Genomic DNA, 19,946 nt, shown 5'->3' with positions numbered 1-19,946 from the left:
ATATATATACATATACACATTAAAGCTGAATGATTTCAACAAGATACAAAGAAGACATTATTGATTATGAAAGTGATAAAACCTTTCATTTTAGTGACTAAGGAAAACTAAGAATTTGCCATCTTTAAGAAGAAAGCATACAACCACCACCTGTTTTGGAAGGTTTGGATGTCCACTCACCTGAAAGCAGAGGGCTGAGTCACATGATCTACTGAAGCCCCTCTGGTTCTAACAGTCCAGAAAATGGGTATTTCATATTAAGAAAAATATCCTGACTCTATAGAGTGATATACTGAAATCTATTAAAAGACAAAATCCTGAAATTTCTTGTGAATACTTTTAAGCTCTTGGGACCCAACTATCTACATATGAAGTGGGAAGTTGGAGATTTAATGCTAATAGCAAATTATTTATATTCAACTTATTTATTTTGGCTTTTGTGTTAGAGGGATAACTATTGATAAATATTTTTAATTGGTTAGAATATCATTTTAAAACCCTCTGAGTCAAAGGCATAGAATGCAAATAAAATACATTCTAAGCTATAAATTAGCCCATGTGTATCTGAAAATATCTGAAATAACCCAAACATTCTTTAAAATTCAATCTCCTAATAGTGACTAAAACTCACCTATCTGATTGACTAAACACATACAGTTAGCACTTTAGGAAAAAGCTAAGTTTCTGCAAAAAGTAACCTCCTTGATTTAAAGTATGACAATTTTTTTTTTTCCAAAAAAAAAAATTTTTTTTCAAAAACCAACCAGATAAAGAGCACTGAGGTTAAACATTAAATCAATAAAGCCTAGTTCTGACTTTAATTATTTCAATTTCTTCTTGACTGCAGACATTTAATTTTTTTAAATCAGCATATAGAGATGAGAGAGAATTCAAAATGTTTAAAAGACAATGTCTTAAATACTGGGTATGACTTCTTGCTTCTGAAACATGTCTAACCTCAACATTCAAATCAAAAGAAATCTAATGTCATTTTTATGATAGAGAAAAAGCAATATTATACATGTTCAGAAGAGTATTTTATGAACAAAGCACAATTATTTCTGTTTTTATTAGTGTTTCTACTTTTTATTGGTGTTTCTTGTGTTAAAACACACAAGAATTTTTAAATACAGGTACTCTTACCTGTCCCTAGGAAGAGCAGTCCATGCCAGACTATGTGATGTTCCAGCTGAAATCTGCTGAATAGCTATGCCATCTAAGCCACTCACTTTCTTTGGTTTAGTAATAGGACCTGTGGAATTTCCCTGACCACACTGCCCCATTGAGTTATTGCCCCAGGCATAAACTTCATTATCTAAAAACAAAACATAAAGTATCATATAAAAGAAAAGCCAAACTCAAATGTAATATTTACAAGACAACAGTTAATACTATTTCCTTAAAAACAAATGACTTTACCATGAGAAAGAGCCAAACAATGACTGTCTCCAATAGAAACATCAACTATTCTTGTGGCAGCCAGTTCTTCAATAAGCTTGGGTCTCAAAGCAGTAGCTTCTGAAGAACCACAACCTAGACAAGCTCCACAGCCCCAAGCATAGACCTGAAAAGAACAGAAATACACTACACATAACTTCCTGAGATGATTAGACTGTTGGCTTTAGGGATAAATGAAATCTATGAAACTAAAATGTGGTTTGATAGTAAATAACTTTCTGATGTTAAAATCATTTTGATCATTTTAAAGATTGTTATAGCAATTTATCATGCTGTGTTTAGGCATTCACTGTGTAGACAGAAAAACAGCTGATCTGAAAATAAAAATAACTGGTCATAGAAAAAACAGAAAGGTCTTCTGAGAGGGTATGCTAAACTACTAATTGGCTTGCAATTTGTTATATTTGCCCCATCTTACCAGCTTTGAAAATACTGTCTTAAAACTTCTCCTTTATGTGTTTCTCACTATTCAGGTGAGATTTAAGATTAGAACAAGGTACGATCATATAAAATGGATTATATAAATCACAAAACTGATGTTTATTATTTAGTTTTAGAAATCCATCACCTCATTATTACAATAATTATCACTTACAAAGAGGACCATGTGAAGCAGTAGCAAGATAGTTCCCCTTAAACATCTTCATTTTTGACTAATGAATACCAAAATAATCACTAACTGGTTTAAGATGCTTGGGGAAAGGGTTAGGTGGGAAAAACAATTTTGTCTTTGGCAAGACAAATAGGTGAGTGACTGCCAATCTGGCAACCCAAAATCAACAAAATCAAAACAATCAGCAACCTGAATATTTTTTTCTTTATCTTCAATAGATTTTGGTAAGATTATATAGATTCTTATCTTCATGCCATCAAATTTGAGAATTTGTTTTTGTCTTGCAATTATTTTAGGAAAGACTGCTGCTGAGAGATTAAACCACTTCAATTAAAAATAAAGAGCACTGTCCGGGTGTAGTGGCTTAAGCCTACAATCCCAGCACTTTGGGAGGCTACGGCAGGAGGATCACCCAAGCTCGGGAGTTCAACACCAGCCTGCACAATGTGGCAAGACCCGATCTCCACAAAAATTAAAAAAAATTGGCCAAGCATTGTGGCACAGGCCTGTGGTCCCAGCTACTCGGGAGCTGGGATGGGGATGATCTCTTGAGCCCAGGAGGTAGGTCAAGGCTGCAGTGAACCATGTTTGTGCCACTGTACTCCAGCCTGAGAAAAAGAGTGAGACCCTGAGTTCAAAATAAAATAAAATGAGAACATATACTTGTACTTGTTTCCAGATAACTTAAGTATAGAATGCAACAAAATTCCAGTACATAGGGCATATTTTAGGAGATGTTAGGAACTAAAGATAATGACAGTGAAATAATGTATACTCAAAATCATCACAGAAGATTTCCTAAATCACTCATAAAGTATCATATACACTCATGCACCATTCGGTCAATAGCAGACCGCATTATCCAACAGTGGTCCCTTAAGATCTAATGGAGCTTTGATGCAAGTATTTTTACTGTACCTTTTCTATGTTTAGATAGGTTTAGATACATACTTACCATTATATTACAATTTCTGAAGGTATTCAGTACAGTAACGTGTAGTACAGGTTTGTAACCTAGGAGCAATAGGCTATACCATATAGTCTAGGAGCGCAGTAGGCTACACCATCTAGGTTTGTGTGGTACTCTCTACAATGTTCTCACAATAACAAAATGGCCTAATAACACATTTCTCAGAACATATCCCATTAAGTGACACATCACTGTAATCCTGTCACTCAGTAAGGCCTACAAAGAATGTTCTCTTGCAGCGTTCCTTCGGTTGAGCACCAGATGAGAAATACTTGGCTTGCCTTTAGAGACTGGACCATACTGTATAGTATGGTGGGAAGTCAGTACAGAAGAGACAGACTGAGGGAAAAGCAAATGTTGATCATCATTTCATGCTCAAGTTTAATGGTAAAGAGAACTACTCTTACCCCTTAAAAGTATTTCTGACTTTATTTTTTTCCATGCATATATATTTGATTTCATATAACTTAAGGTACTCATAATACAACTATTCTATACAGCAAACAATTTACAAGTTATCTTGGAATTCAATGTAATGGATTTATTATTATTATTATTACTATTATTACTACTACCAACAACTAATAGTTGAATAGTATTGGATAATCTATAGAAACTCTCAATTCTATGATTATCTTACATGATCACTTGTATGCAAAGCAGAAATTATTACTCCTTCATAAAAAAAGAAGCACATGATGCTCAGGGGATGTCTGTTATTTGCCTGTGTGTATACATCAAATACATAAGCATCTTCTAACTTCAATTCATGGATTCTTACTACAAAAACCATAGTGAGAAATATGTAGAAGAGATATTTTTAAGGCAGCAACTAGCTAACGTAATGATGAATAGCTTGAAGATTTTTAGGACACAAAGCATTCTAGTTTCTCAATGAATAATCCAATTATATGCTAATTTCAGCTTTTCTGCTCATCTGCCTTGTGAATTAGTCATAAAACACTTTTATACCACTGCCTGACACAAGGTGGCCTCCTATACATGACAGAATAAGTGACCAGCTCACTTTTTTTACTGCCATCACTGATGGATACGCAGGGAGAAATATTGTCAGTCTATAACTATACCTGGCTCCTCCCTATCCTCAACAAACAAATAGGGTAAGAGTGAAAATATGCATGTAAAAGTTCAAAGCTTATAAGCTATAAAAGTACAAAGCTTATGAGCCTTTATAAAGGCTCATAAAATTCCAACTATCCTAAGTCTGACTTCACAGTTTCTCAGAAACACCTAACTCTCTCAGAATATTTTCCATACCTAAGTGTTCTCTTTACCCTCCTTTTTGATCATCCTCTTGCCTTCTTAGTTCATATCACTGGCTCCGTCAAGATCTAGTTCAGCTTTCCCCCACTATCCATGATGTTTTAGAAAAGGTTTTAGGGAAGGTAAATGCTAAAACATTTTAGAAAATCAGTTTAATACAAAGAACAGAGGCTCCACTAAGGTTTATCTGGGTCACATATACCAGGTTAGAAAACCTGGTTCCTTCTCAGATACTCTACTTCAAACAGAAGAAAATATTTCATTTCAGCATGTTGCCTAAAAATGTATTTATTTGAACTTTAAAATTTAAATACAATTATTACTTTTTAGTCACCTAATCCTCTGAAATACTCTTAAGTCTTTTATACTCATCCCTTAGTCCTACCTGCCCTGTTGATGTCAAAGCAAGTGAAGACTGGCTCCCAGCACAAACTTTGCGAATGAACATTCCTTGTAAAGCTTCAATAACTTTAGGTTTATACACTCTGTTGGTATCACCATGACCAAGTTTACCTATAAAAACAAACACATTAAACAATTTACTTGTTTTAAAGAACCTCTACTCTTTTTAACACTACTAAAGTTGATAAAGAGCTCTAATGTTTCCATCACTAACCTGACAGATATGAAAAGCTATGTTTCTGATAGCTGAGGATGTTAACAAATGAGCATTTTTATTACAAGAAAGTTAACAACCACTGATAGCCTTTTATATCTTAATTTCAAGCAATTAAAATCAAGCAATTTAAAATCACTTTAAATGAAACAGAAAATTTTTTTTCTTTCTCCCCCTTTAATGGCTATATTTCCAACTTCAAATTTGCTGACAAAATATACAGGTACTATATGCATATAATTTTTCATAAACTTTTTTAAAGAATGTATAGGCATATAATTTTTCATAAGCTTTAAAAAAATCAATAGCTCATGAAATTGAAAACTTGACAAATCATTAAAGAAGAAAAACAAATTGCCAACAATCTACAAATCCAACCACACCAGGAATAAAAAAAGTATAAATTAAATGATACCATTTTCACTATTGAAATTACTTAATTAAATTTAATACATGCTGTTGTTGAAGACTATGGGGAAGTAAGCATTCACATTGCTAGTAGGAGTGACTAATTAAAGTGGACAAAGATTTAGTCATTCATTGTGTTGTTGTTAATACTGAAAAAAATTGAAACCATCTAGATACTCAACAATAAGAAACTGGTTTTATAAATTGTGCCACCATCAAATAAAAGAACACTTTGAGCCATTTAAAAGAATGATGTAGAGTCATGCTTGTTGATATAAAAAAGATACTCATGCCAGGCACGGAGGTTCATGCCTGTAATACAAGCACTTTGGGAGACTAAATCTGGCAGATCACTTGAGCCCAGAAGTTCGAGGCCAGCCTGGGCAATAAAATAAAATCCTGTCTCTAAAAAAAATATAAAACTTAGTCAGGCATGGTGGTGCGTGCCTGTAGTCCCAGCTACTTGGGGGGCTGAGGCAGGAGGATCGCTTGAGCCCAGGAGTTTGAGGCTGCAGTGAGCCAGGTTTGCATCATTGCACTCTAGCCTGGGTAACAAAGCAAGACCCTGTCTCAAAAAAAAAAAAAAAAAAAAAAAACTATTAGAGTAAAACATATATATGTCAAAACATATATAAACTTATATAAAATATACACATGTAGGTATACTTTGGTTTTTAAAAACACATCTAAGTAGAAATATATGTAAATATTTGTATAAATGTGTATTTATTTAGAAGTCTATTTCCAAAATGTTAACAATGGTTAAAGTAACATTTGTAAAAGCTCAGTTCATTTTTTAATTTCTGCTCATCTGTATTTGAGTCATTCTACACTAGGCATATATAACCGAAAAATAAATTTTTTAAAAACTCAAGAAAAAAGCCAAAGCTACTGATAAATAATTTTTTACATACCATTGTCTCCTCCTCCAAAAGACCATACAGTTCTCCCGTCTTTAGACAGAGCAATAGTATGTGAACTGCCACAAGAAACCTCTCCTACATTGCTAATGTCTTTTACTAATGTTGGAATGTTACGACTATTGCTGTCACCATGACCTTGGATAAAACACACACAACAACAAAGAAACAACGTTAACTCTTTTTCTCTAGGCCTTGACTTCACAAGTAGAATAAATGTTACAACTTTAAAATAGAATTGAGATATTTTTTAAATGCAATGCAATATGACTAACATCTTCTCAATTTTCCAAGCTGCTCCTAAACTGGGTCATAGAGTCACTTCAATGAACCATTAGAATATTCTTATCATGCTCCCCTCACAGCACTTACCTTATGTTGTCCTGTTTCATGCTCATGTTGACTTGTTTTCATTATCTACTAGATTATAAACTTCAGGATCATGATGGTATTGCTTTTATCCCAGAAACCCTACAGTGCCTGGTCATAATAGGGCACACTCAGTAAATGCTTGCTAGATTTAATTACATCTTAAATATCAGCACTAAAATCTAGGTCTTATCTATATAAAATTATCTTCCTCTGAGCTTAAACTAACAAAATAAATGACAGTCTTTGGCCTAGTAAATCTACTCTCACGGCTTCTCAGTAACTTAATCATTTCTAATTTTCTAGAAGAATAACTTCCATTTTTAAAAAATCTTACCTAATCTTCCAAAGTCTCCTTCACCCCATGTGTATAATTCCCCATCCTCTGTGACAGCAGCACTATGTCTGTATCCAGCTGACACACAAACAACTACCTGCATTGCATACAAGTAAATATGATGAGCATGCACATGTTAAAACATATAGTCCGTATTTGATCCTATACACAGAGACTTCACAGATACTAATATTCACAACCCATCCAGGAATTTCCATGTACAGTTGTGGAGGCTGTGTTCAGGACAAGGATGACTGGCTAAGAATTCAAGTAAGTGCTGAAATACATGCCTGTAATCCAAGCACTTTGGGAGGCCAAGGCAGGCAGATTGCTTGAGCTCAGGAGTTCGAGTTCAGCCTGGGCAACATGGCAAAACCCTGTTTCTTTTAAAAAATATGAAAATTAACCAGGCATGGTGGCACATGTCTATAGTCCCAGCTACTCAGAAAGCTGAGTTGGGAGGACCACCTGAGCCCCAGGAAATCAAGGATGCAGTGGGCTGAGATAGCCTGGGTGACAAAGTGAGACCCTGTCAAAAAAAGAAAGAAAGAAAAGAGAGGAAGGGAGGGGAGGAGAGAGTAATAAAAAGAGAAGATACGAGCTCAGTATCTTATGGTTCCAAGTATTTGTGTGGGTCCTTGGCAATTACTTAGGTACTCTAAATGCCTCACCATTTAGGTCTCTATTAAGATACCACCTCTTCTAAGAGCACTCTCTGACCTATCTCATTACGTAATACCGACCCTGCCCAAAGTAATCTTTATTGCTCATTTTTTTCTTTAATATTACCTGAAATTATTTTATATGCTTGTTAACTTATTATCTCTATCCTGAAGACTAAAAGATTAAAGTAGAGACCTTATCTGTCTTGTTCACTGCTACACGTCTAATGCCTAAAATACTGCCTGACACTTGAAAAGTGCTAAATGTTTGTTAAATGAATGACTCTCAGTTTGCTTATCTGTGAAATAGGGATAATAACTACCTTACAAGAATAATTATAAGAATATAAGAATTAAAATTCAATAATGTATACAAAGGTGTTCTGTAAACTGTAAAGCAGATATACAAAAGATTAAGCCAAAGGGTTGAAGGGGCAACTGCAGAAAGAACACATCAAAATCTGAAAGATATTGTCAATTACAACACCAATGCATCTAATTATTTTTATAACCAAAAAGAATGCACATACCTTTCCTTGTAGAGGTCCCTGAATAAGCTTGGGATATTTCTGTGTTGAACTATTTCCATGCCCCAGTTTCCCATAATCACCATCTCCCCAACTGAAGACTTCTCCTTCTGTCGTAAAGGCTAAAGTGTGACCATCAGATCCTTTAGAAGATGAAACCTTTTTAATGGATCTGTGAGGCTCGAATGTTAACTTTTTTAAAGTTGACTGATTATTGGAGTCTCCAAGGCCCAGTCTCCCATAGCTGCCTTTCCCACAAGCTCTAACAGAGCCATCCGTAGAAATGACAAAAGTGCAGTACTGTCCAGCTTCAATCTATAAACAAAGAATCATAAATATAAAATACTTCTGTGAGTATCAAAGTATAATATTTAAGGCTGGTTTTATCAAAGAGCCTCAAAGGAAGTCTTTTAGCAGAATATGGCATGATTCTTCAGAGAGATTAAGGAATATACAGAAATTTAAGAGAACATGAATGGCCTTTTCATGCTCATGACTTTGTTGCTGAGTTCAAATTCTTCATGTATATGTTATCTTTCCAGGTTATTGTCCAGGTTATGATTGAATGAAACAACAAAGTAAAATGCTTAATATGCTCTTATAACTGAGAATGGCAAGACATAAAATTTTCCTTCCTATAAATTCCTTAGGGTACATTATGGCAAGAACCATATAAAATGTATTCTAAACCTATTTGAAAAAAATACATTTTAATGAAAGTAATAATAAAATAGAAAGTTCTAGCTGGGCTATAAATGTAAAAAAAAGTGATCATAAGAAAATGAAATGCTAATCTAGCAAAAAGAAATTCTAGTTTTTATTTACTTTTTTTTTTTTTGAGACAGAGTCTTGCTCTGTCACCTGGGCTAGAGTGCAGTGGTGCAATTTCGTTTCACTATAACCTCCACTTACCAGGTTCAAGCAATTCCTGCCTCAGCCCCCTGAGTAGATGAGATTATAGGCATGAGCCATCATGCCTGGCTAATTTTTGTAAATATTTTTAGTAGAGACAGGGTTTCACCATGTTGGTCAAGCTAGTCTCAAACTCATGACCTCAAATGATCCACCCGCCTTGGCCTCCCAAAGTGCTGGGATTACAGGTGTGAGCCACCATACCAGGCCTTTATTTACTCTTACTTGCCATTTGTGGTGAACACAACAGTAAAGTCTGTTGCTATTCTTAACACTTTAAAAATCGAGATCCCAATTTAGTTATTTGAAAGTTGGAAATGCTGTCAGGGATACTGGGGACTAAAAATGTATTATTTATTTATTTATTTATTTATTTATTTATTTTGAGATGGCGGCTCACTCTGTCACCCAGGCTGGAATGCAGTGGCATGTTCTCGGCTCACTGCAACCTCCGCCTCCCAGGTTCAAGCTATTCTTCTGCCTCAGCCTCCCGATTAGCTGGGACTACAGGCATGCGCCACCATGCCTGGCTAATTTTTGTATTTTTAGTAGAGATGGAGTTTCACCATATTGGCCAGGCTGGTCTCGAACTCCTGACCTCGTGATCCACCTGCCTCAGCCTCCCAAAGTGCTGGGATTACAGGCGTGAGCCACTGCGCCTGGCCAAAATGTATTTTTCTATTAAAGGGAAAAAAACTAATGCAGTATATAGATCAGAAATAACCATCGATAATTTTCACTCATTTAAAAAATACTCAATATTATTTAATGCAAATAAGCATGAATATACACCAGATTATCTACCAGTTTGTAAGCTATTTAGAAAACTTACGGTCTGTGCATCAGAGAAACTAGGAGCCAGTTTGGGTTGCAGTATTTTCTCCTGTGTACCTTCTACCAACTGATGGCTGCTATTGCTCCCCCAAACATAAACCTCACAGGTTTCGGAGACAATGGGAGCATCACCAGTCTGAATGCTATCTGGGCTAGCACATGTTCTCGAATAATCAGAAGCCATTCTGCAAACCTATTAAAAATTTAAAATATGCAACAAATAGTCAAGACAGTTTTAGTCTGGGCATTTTTTATATATAGCCTCTAAAATTACTGTTGCCTTTCCTTCCAACACTCTCAAATGCTCAAAGAACCTATTAAATAAAGATAACTAGACTATTTACTCATATGGAATAAACCACTAAAAGACACTAATAAAGTGGCAAAAGTGGGAAAGGGGAGACACACAATCTTTTAGCTAAACATTTTATTATTGCATACAAAACACTGTAGAAAAACAAAGCTTAAGAAATAAAGTAGAAAAAATCACCATGGATAATCTTAACACCTTAATACAATAAATTTTACCTTTTAAATATATGTCCTTCCAGAATTTTTCATATAGAAATTCTTTAACACAGTCACCACAGAAGATACATAAAAGTGACAAATCGCACAAAAGAGTCATGCAAATCCATGCCTACCTAGTCTTCATGATTGAATAGATAATATTCCATCTAGTAAAAAACATCACAATGTACTCAACCACTTCCCCACCCCCAACTTTTTTTTTAAATAGATGGGGTCTCACTATCTTACACAGACTAGACTCAAACTCCTGACTAGACTTCAAACAATCCTCCCACCTCAGGCCCCAAGTAGCTGAGATTACAGGTACGCAAGTAATCATACCTGGCTCCACTTTCCTTTAATAGGGCAATTAGAGTCTATTTACTTGTTATATAGGCCATTTTTAAGGATATAGTTGTTACTATACTTTTTATTACTTCCTTAGTAGAGAATCTCAGAAATGGGACTCGATATTCAAAAAAAGACAAGAATCCTATGATTCTTGAAACATACTATACCAAACTGCATTCCAAAATGGTGCTATTAATACATCACTAGTAATGTACGAAAGAAGGCTGTTCTAAAAACAGCGAAGGCACAAAGCAATTAACATTCACACATATATCTGAATACATAAAATAAAAATCATGGCTTATTTACCATTTCTGTAGAATATAATGGTAAAGTCTGTTGCCATTCATAAGCCTTTTTAAAAATCCAGGCTGCCTGCCAAAAGCATAGGACCCAGGTTGGCCATCCCACTACCAATTTCACTGAATCCATACGCATAATGAGAATTATGCTTTTAAAATTTTTTGCAAACATAAATGAGGAAAAAGGAAGATGCCCTTATCTTAACTTCACATTTCTTTATTGTTAGCAAAACTAAAGTTTTTCCATCTGTTTACTATATTTTGTGACGTGAACTTCTGTTCACTTATTTATTAGAACTTAATAGATTTTTTAATTGACTTGTATGAACTCAATACAATAAAGATATTAACTGACTACAGTGACTATCAATTTGTTTTCTGCCTTTTAGTTTTCTGATTTTGCTGAATCAAGCAAAACAAAAAAAGAAATTTAAGAAGTCAACATATTAGTTTGTCAGCACATGAAATGGGAGAGGATAGGGTCATCTTGGTCAGACACTTTAAATAGTATCCAAAACAATAGAATAATATGTGTGTTAGACAAATATTTTCCAGTGAACATGAGGACAGTATCTGAGGACAGCTGCCAGTCCCTAATAAAAGGTCTGGAATTTTGCTGGAGATAAAGGAGGATAGTGGGGCCAAGAGAGTCAGAATTGTTCATCTACAGGTCTATCACAGCCAGTGTGGTGGCTCACACCTCTTGATACTGGCCAGCCAGGATTCCTTTCCAGGACAAAGCCCCTACACTGAGAAAAACTACTGGGAGCAGAAAAAAAATTGAACTGGATAGGGACAATAGAAAGGAAAGATGGAGAGGAAAGAGAATACCAAGACAAAAGTTGGGAAGGGGAACAAACTGGAAAACCATTTTTTTTAACATTACACACACACAAAAAAACAGAGGGAGGGAGTCCATGGAGTTTAAAAAGCCATCTTAAATCCCACCTCATTCTAAGAGTTCAGGAAAACTAATACTACATAGAAATAAGCAAGAGAAAAGTACTGAGGTCAAATCCCATATGAAGTTATCATAAAGTTGCAACGAGCCAAGATCATGCCACTGTACTCCAGCCTGGGCAGCAGAGACACCATCTCAAAAAAAAAAAAAAAAAAAAGACACAAAGGAAAAACAGAAATCTGAATTACAAACCCTCAAAAGTAAGGTAACATAACTCAAGAATTAGAAATAAGAGAGAAAAATCATTTTGGAACTGAAGACTAAACTAGAAGAAACCCAAAAGTAAATAAATACAGTAGATAATGCCCTAAGAGTAGTGAAAGACAAAAAGCATTTTTAGAAATCAAAATTTAAAAAGACAAAGTATTCAAGAAAAACTGACAAATATTAAAATCAGGCAAAGATCCAACACGCACATAATAGAAATCCCTAAAGAATAGAACCCAATCAAAGGAATAAAAATAAGAAACTGTAATTTAGGGACATTTTCCTGAAATAAAAAAGATTTGAAACTACATATTGAATTATCACATCTCTAAGAATATCAACCCAGAATGAATAATATCAAGACATATTCTATAGTAAAATTACTGATCCTTAAAGAGAAAAAAAAATCCTTTGGGCTTCTCAGCAAATATGCATGACTCACATAGGAAAGAAAATCAGATTACTTTTGAACTTTGACAGTAACAGTTTATGCCAGAAGACAATGGAGTAACATATTTAAGATAGACAAAAAGAAAAGAAAATGTGAACTAAAGAAAAGATGAACTAAAGAATATTATCAACACTGACATTCAAGAATAAAGAGCACAGCAGGCCGGGCGCGGTGGCTCACGCTTGTAATCCCAGCACTTTGGGAGGCCGAGGCGGGCGGATCACAAGGTCAGGAGATCCAGACCACAGTGAAACCCCGTCTCTACTAAAAATACAAAAAAAAAAATAGCCGGGCGTGGTGGCGGGCGCCTGTAGTCCCAGCTACTCGGAGAGGCTAAGGCAGGAGAATGGCGTGAACCCGGGAGGCGGAGCTTGCAGTGGGCTGAGATTGCGCCACCGCACTCCAGCCTGGGCGACAGAGCGAGACTCTGTCTCAAAAAAAAAAATAAAAATAAAAATAAAAATAAAGAGCACAGCAATTATCAACATGCAAAAACTCAGAAATCTTGTTCTGATGAGTCTTTATTGAGAAATGTACTAGAGAATGACCCTCAAACTATCAAAAAGAATAGACATTGACACAGAGACCATGTAATCATTTGTAGAACTAATACTAAATGAGCCGGGCGCGGTGGCTCAAGCCTGTAATCCCAGCACTTTGGGAGGCTGAGGCGGGCGGATCACGAGGTCAGGAGATCGAGACCATCCTGGCTAACACGGTGAAACCCCGTCTCTACTAAAAACACAAAAAATTAGCCGGGCGTGTTGGCGGGCGCCTGTATTCCCAGCTACTCGGGAGGCTGAGGCAGGAGAATGGCGTGAACCCAGGAGGTGGAGGTTGCGGTGAGCCGAGATCGCGCCACTGCACTCCAGCCTGGGGGAAAGAGAAAGACCCCGTCTAAAAAAAAAAAAAAAAAAAAAAAAAAGAACTAATACTAAATGAAGGTTAAAACACAGAGACAGGCTGGGCGCCATGGCTCACGTCTGTAATACCAGTACTTTGGGAGCCCGAGGTAGAAGGATCACTTGAGCTCAGCAGTTTAAGACCAGTCTGGGCAACCATAGCAAGACCTCATCTCTACTAAAAATAAAAAAAAACAATTAGCCAGGTGTGATGGCACATGCCTATAGTCCCAGCTACTTGGGAGGCTGAGGCCGGAAGATCACTTCAGCCCAGGAGACAGAAGCTGCAGGGCACTATGATCACACCACTGCACACTCTAGCCTGGGCAACAGAGCAAGACTGTCTCAAAAAAAAAAAAAAAAAAAAAATGCAGAGAGTATGTAATAACTACGCCCTATATAGATGTAATACAATTATTAAAAAACAGGGAAAGCATACTTTAGAAATTAATTTTTTCAGTAATCATACAGCAGTAGTTATTTGTCTTATTTTAGGACTGCTGTTTATGTGTATATGTGTGTAACATGTAATTAAAACAAATGAGTAATAACGGCGTATTCTAATTCTCATCCTTGTATCTTTGGGAATCAGCAATCTTAGTTTAAAAGGAAGAAGACATAAATGTAAAGGTTAAGTAAAAATTCTATAGCTGTGAATTTGAAAGTATCAGTATGAACTCATTAGGTATCTTAGCTTTAAACACACATGTATACACATCCTAGCTCTGTCTACTATGAATATAAAAGCCTAGAAATAAACCAACTCAGTAGCAGTAAGCATTTCTAGCACCCTGATTGTGGTCTTGAATCATTTTCAAATAAAAGAAACCAGGACTTTTTTCAGAAAACTAGCTAGATGATTCCAGATTGGGGGCAAGAAATGTGTAAGATCAGCCAGAAACAATGAGACATATCAGAAAGCAAGGAGGCTATAAAAGATTATTAGGCTTATGTTAAAATAACTTAGGAACCACCCTGAAGAGACTAACAGCCAAAAATAACAGTATGACCTTCACTGCAGATAATAATTCAATGTGCTGAAACTCAAATAGGCTTAAATCTGTGGGTTCATAATGATTTATTTTTTATTTGTTTATTTATTGAGATGAAGTTTCGCTCTTATTGCCCAGGCTGGAGTGCAGTGGCATGATCTTGACTGACTGCAACCTCCGCCTCCCAGGTTCAAGCAATTCTCCTGCCTCAGCCTCCTGAGTAGCTGGGATTACAGATGTCTGCCACCCCACCTGGCTAATTTTTTTTTATAGAGACGAGGTTTCACCATATTGGCCAGGCTGGTCTCGAACTCCTCAGGTAATCCACCCACCTAGGCTTCCCAAAGTGCTGGGATTACAGGGTGAGCCACTGCACCCAGCCCATGGTATTTTTTAAATGAAGTTAATCGGCCAAGTTTGGAGGATGGTAGGAGGAAAATTCATTAAATTGAAAACTGGTAAATAAAGAGCAGATAGAAAGAATCAAGCATTTATTCTGCTCTTCCTATATAAACCGTAGCAGAGTAATCAGCCAATAAGGGAATCTCTTCATTAAAATATTGCAACTAATTGTTGGGAAAAAGCTGAGTGTTGGGAGGGAAACTGAGGCAAGGCTTGCATAATGTCCTCTCGAATGTGTCTAGACTTGCTGGCTCCTTGCTTCTAGCTCTCCTAGGCTCCTATTCCCATTATCTCAAGTAGCAGAACATGTTCCATATAAATGCTAAACCATCACAGCTGTAGACCATGTGCCTGCCCTTTTGACCTCCACATTCTCACCAACTATTTCTTTGTTAGATTACCAATAAAAACCGTGGGCTCCCAGAGCTCAGGGCTTACAATAGCGATGGCCCCCTGGTGTCCCCACCTTTCTCTCTCAAACTGTCTTTTTCTCAATCCTTTGACTCCACCGGACTTTGTCACCCCCACGACCTGGTGTTGGGTCTGATCACCCCAACACTAATAAAAAGAAATGACAGAATTAGAATATCATATTTCTGCAACCAAGCACAAATGAATTAATATAGTCATTAAGCATCAAGGGCTGCTAATACCACAAAGAGAGACAACCAGATGGAACCTAATGGATGAATACAACATGTATATAGCCTTGCTAAAGACGTAACACCTGAGACTGATCAAGCCTCTGGATCCAGCTGCCAATTTATAGGAAATACAGAGGATAAAGAAACATACGGAACTGCATCATGAGTAATCTATCAGCGAAACCCAGACTGTGGGAAATGCTACAGCCTAAAAAGCCTAGATTCCTGAACAAACATACTGAAGGAAAAGAAGAATGGAGGAAGGAACCTAGAGATTAAAAGATTTAAAGGACTTTCCCTTTTTTTTTAATGGGCAAGACTATAGTGTCTAAGGAGGCACATCTGGTTGACAGAACTATAAAGAAATGCAAGGAAGTGGTCAAAGTCACAATAGTGGTTACTTTGGGGAGGAGAAAAGAGGTTATGACAAGGCTGTGAAAGGGCTTCTGCAATGACTAATAAAATTCTCTCTTTACCTAGGTACATATTAGAAGGGTATTTATTTTATAATAATTCATTAAGCAATATATGTGTACATTTTTCTATGTGTTTTACTTAATACAAAATTTTTTCAATTAAGTTACCAGCACATAATTCAAAAATCAAAATAAATGAAAGGGTATATACATTGAAAAGTATGTCTCCTACTCACCCCACCCCCACCCTAGATACCCCAGTTCCACTCTCTAGAGGTAACAGCTGGTGCCACTTCCTTTTGTAGCTTTTCCAGAGAAAATGGATTATTTTTAAGGGATAAATACATGCCATAGCATTTTAACACAAAGTTTTTAATACAAAAGCCATGATTATTACATACCTCTTCAAAGAGACATAACGCTGCCTCATAAAGGGAGCACAAGCCATCTGATGTTCTGGTTGGTTCTCTCCACTGACTCCGATCAGCAGATGAACCCTATAATTAAAACATTGTGGGACACAGTGTAGGAAGGGGAGAGACATATGCATTAAAATTACTTAAACAGTCTACAAAAACAACACCTATTTGAAGACCTGTTTATATAATTACGTGCACTGAAACCAAATCCTAACATTAGGTCATGAAACTAACTTTTGCAAGGAAGTTTTATTAAACGAGCTGGCTACTGCATCACATGATAAATTAAGTGCCAATCCCTCACTGATTACCTTATTAAAAAGTGATTTATTCCAAGGGACACAGGGCTCTAGAAACAATAAAGGAAGTGGAATTTTGCCAGTTACACACTCTTTGGGTGACCAATATCCAGAAAATGTGGTCTCAGGAAATACTCCCCATGGGTATATTGCCCACTTGCCTCCCACCTGACAGAATATAGCCAGCTTTAGTTATGACTTGACCAAAGCAGCAGAAAGTCTGTCCCTCCCTTCTTAGTTTCACCACAACCAAGGTCCCAGTGTTACAGCAGGTAGCTAGTCAGGCATGAGCAGGGCAGGAGAGGGGCCCCCCAACCCCTACCACCAGGTATGTCAGGTGACCATCAAGTGATGCTCAGGCAGTGGTTAACTGTCTCTCTAAAACAATAATTGATTGCAGCCAGCACCAGGGAAAGGCAGTCTCCCAACAGACAGAAAAAAACCTGAAACTTGTGATCAGCAACTTGCTGATAAGATCTCAGGAGCTGGGTGAGTGGGATCAAGCAAGCACATTAAGAGGCAAAATGGAGGAGTTTAACTGGTATATGACCTTCTAGGGACATTCAACCCGTAAGGAAAGAACGCCTTAAGTGAGCACGCGTACAACTCTGGTAAACACACTGCGCATGCTCCCCTCCCAAGGGCTGGCAGGCCACTGTGCGTGTGAATAGCCCACCCCAAGGGAAGAAACACAAGACCCAGGAAGTATGCTAACATATAAAAGCCTAAGTCAAAAGTCAACCTGGGCACTTGATCTCTCAAGTCACCTGCTTGGCCCTCTTCCAAGTGTACTTCACTTCTTTTCCTTCCTGCTCTAAAGCTTTTTAAATAAACTTACACTCCTGCTCTAATATTTGCCTCAGTCTCTTTATGCCCCTCAGACAAATTCTTTTTCTGAGGAGGCAAGAATTGAGGTTGCTGCAGGCTCATAAGGATTTGCCACTGCTAACACCAGGAAGTCAGTTCATCTTTTTCCTAGCAGAGCTGAGGAATCACAGCACCTCTCTGAGACTTACTCCCCACAATAGGACCCAATAGGAGAAATCATTATCTCATTAAAAAATGATAGGACAGGCGCAGTGGCTCACGTCTGTAATCCCAGCACTTTGGGAGGAGACAGCTCAGGAGTTCAAGACCAGCCTGGCCAACATGGCAAAACCCTGTCGTCTCTACTAAAAATACAAAACATTAGCCAGGTGTGGGGGCACATGCCTGTAATTCTAGCTACTCGAGGGGCTGAGGCAGGCGGATCACTCGAACCCAGGAGGCAGAGGTTGCAGTGAGCCAAAATTACACCACTGCATTCCAGCCTGGGCAACAGAGTGAGACTCAAAAAAAAAAAAAAAAAGATAAATCAGAAAGTGAACTCAATATCCATTGTCCCTCAAATTTCCATATCCTTAAGTCTTTAGAGCACAAATATCAAGTTCTTTCTATAATTTATCCATTATGTAATTGTGAAATTTTCATCAGTGGCTTTATTTCAAAGGATACTATATTGTAAAAATAATTGTATTCTAAATTGTCTCTTAGCAGATATACCACAGAAAAGTATATCCTCCACAGGAGAAGAAAGATTGACTTAGATAACCCACAAGATCTCATCCAACTCTAAGATTCTCTGATTTTCAAATCAGGCTATTTTAAGTAACATGATTCCAAAATAATAATTAAAAAATGAATATTTTTGACCAAGTACAAAATTCCAATCAACGTCTTCAAATGCCCACAGTATTTATACCTAACTCTAATGTTTTTTTTTTTTTTTTTTTTTGAGACGTCTCACTGTCACCCAGGCTGCAGTGCACTGGCACAACCTTGACTCACTGCAACCTCCACCTCCCGGGTTCAAGTGATTCTTGTGCCTCAGCCTCCCCAGTAGCTGGGATTACAAGCCTGCACAACCACACCCAGCTAATTTTTGTATTTTTAGTAGAGATGGGTTTTGCCATGTTGGCCAGGCTGGTCTCGAACCCCTGACCTCAGGTGATCCGCCCGCCTCAGCCTCCCAAAGCGCTAGGATTACAGGCGTGAGCCACCGTGCCCAGCCTAACCCTATTTTTTAAAATATTTATTTATTTATGGATTTATTTATTTCTGAGACAGGGTCTTGCTCTGTTGCCAAGGCTGGAATTCAGTGGCAAAGATTATTGCTGTGAAAAGGAAATAAAAACTTGAGACTCCAATTCACCCTGACAAAAGAAAAAAATTAAGCTGAAGGCTGACTTATGCAAGAAGCTGCCTTTCCTTCTATTCCGAAGCAGATAGCTACAGATGAAAGGGTGAATATCCTCACAGGTAACTACTCTATGTTCACCTTATCTTATACAAAATGTCTATCTACTGAGCGCCAGAGAAATATATAATTCCACTATTCTGCTCCTTTTCTCTAGCAATTTGTGGATTCAGTAATGTGACCATACCCTCCTTTGTTCCCCTCCAGCCTGCTTACCCCGTTTAAATAGTGAAGCCCTCAATATCGCCTTCGGAGAAAGGCACAGATCTGTGTAAACCAAAAATAAAATTCAAAGGCCCCCAGCAACCATCTGAATGGACTCCCTCCTATGGGAGGGCACTCTAAAATTTAACGTGAAGAACTGATTCAGGCCAGGACGGGAAGTGGGAGATTAGACATGCCTCATTATATCCATCCAGCATTAACATCAATACAGACCTTAAGTCTAAAAAGAAACATTTACAGTCTATTCTAAGCCTGCTACTTGGAGGCTTCATCTGCATGATAAAACCTACCTCTCCCACAACCCCTTATTGTAACCCACACATTCCTTTCTACTAACTCTTTCAACCAATCAGAATATGTTTAAATCTACCTATGACCTGGAAGCCCTCCCACCTCGAGTTATCCCATCCTTTCATATCAAACCAATAAGATCTTACATGTACTGACTGATATATTATGTCTCCCTAAAATGTATAAAAGCAAGCTGTACCCCAACCGCCTTGGGCACCTGCCACCAGGACCTCCTGAGGCTGTCACAGGCATGTCCTTAACCTTAGCAAAATAAACTTTATTTCATTTTATTTGAGACAGTTTCACTCTTGTCGCCCAGGCTGGAGTGCAATGGCTTTCTAAACTGATAGAGAAAGATCAATTTCTTGTCTCAGACACTTCTTGGTTTACACTCATCTCCCAGGCATTGTCCTTAACCTTGACAAAAT

The 19,946-nt window shown here is 37.3% G+C and overlaps 1 protein-coding gene across 10 annotated transcripts in view; it reads right to left on the bottom strand.

The window, feature by feature from the left end:
• HERC1 (HECT and RLD domain containing E3 ubiquitin protein ligase family member 1) overlaps positions 1 to 19,946 on the bottom strand; it is a 241,425-nt gene that overhangs the window by 151,214 nt on the left and 70,265 nt on the right. For all 10 annotated transcript variants that reach the window (XM_032174831.2, XM_032174833.2, XM_032174835.2 and 7 more), the window contains exons 3-10: positions 16,450 to 16,545; positions 9,909 to 10,103; positions 8,168 to 8,479; positions 6,976 to 7,072; positions 6,264 to 6,407; positions 4,711 to 4,838; positions 1,420 to 1,564; positions 1,144 to 1,315 (exon numbers count right to left, since the gene is read on the bottom strand). In XM_032174831.2, coding sequence (XP_032030722.1) covers positions 1,144 to 1,315; positions 1,420 to 1,564; positions 4,711 to 4,838; positions 6,264 to 6,407; positions 6,976 to 7,072; positions 8,168 to 8,479; positions 9,909 to 10,103; positions 16,450 to 16,545 — 1,289 coding nt within the window. The remainder of the gene's footprint in view (positions 1 to 1,143; positions 1,316 to 1,419; positions 1,565 to 4,710; positions 4,839 to 6,263; positions 6,408 to 6,975; positions 7,073 to 8,167; positions 8,480 to 9,908; positions 10,104 to 16,449; positions 16,546 to 19,946) is intronic.

This window comes from Hylobates moloch, unplaced genomic scaffold (genome assembly GCF_009828535.3).
Source record: "Hylobates moloch isolate HMO894 unplaced genomic scaffold, HMol_V3 SCAFFOLD_14, whole genome shotgun sequence".
Taxonomy (NCBI): Eukaryota; Metazoa; Chordata; class Mammalia; order Primates; family Hylobatidae; genus Hylobates; species Hylobates moloch.
This window is presented reverse-complemented; position numbering and strand designations above follow the sequence as displayed.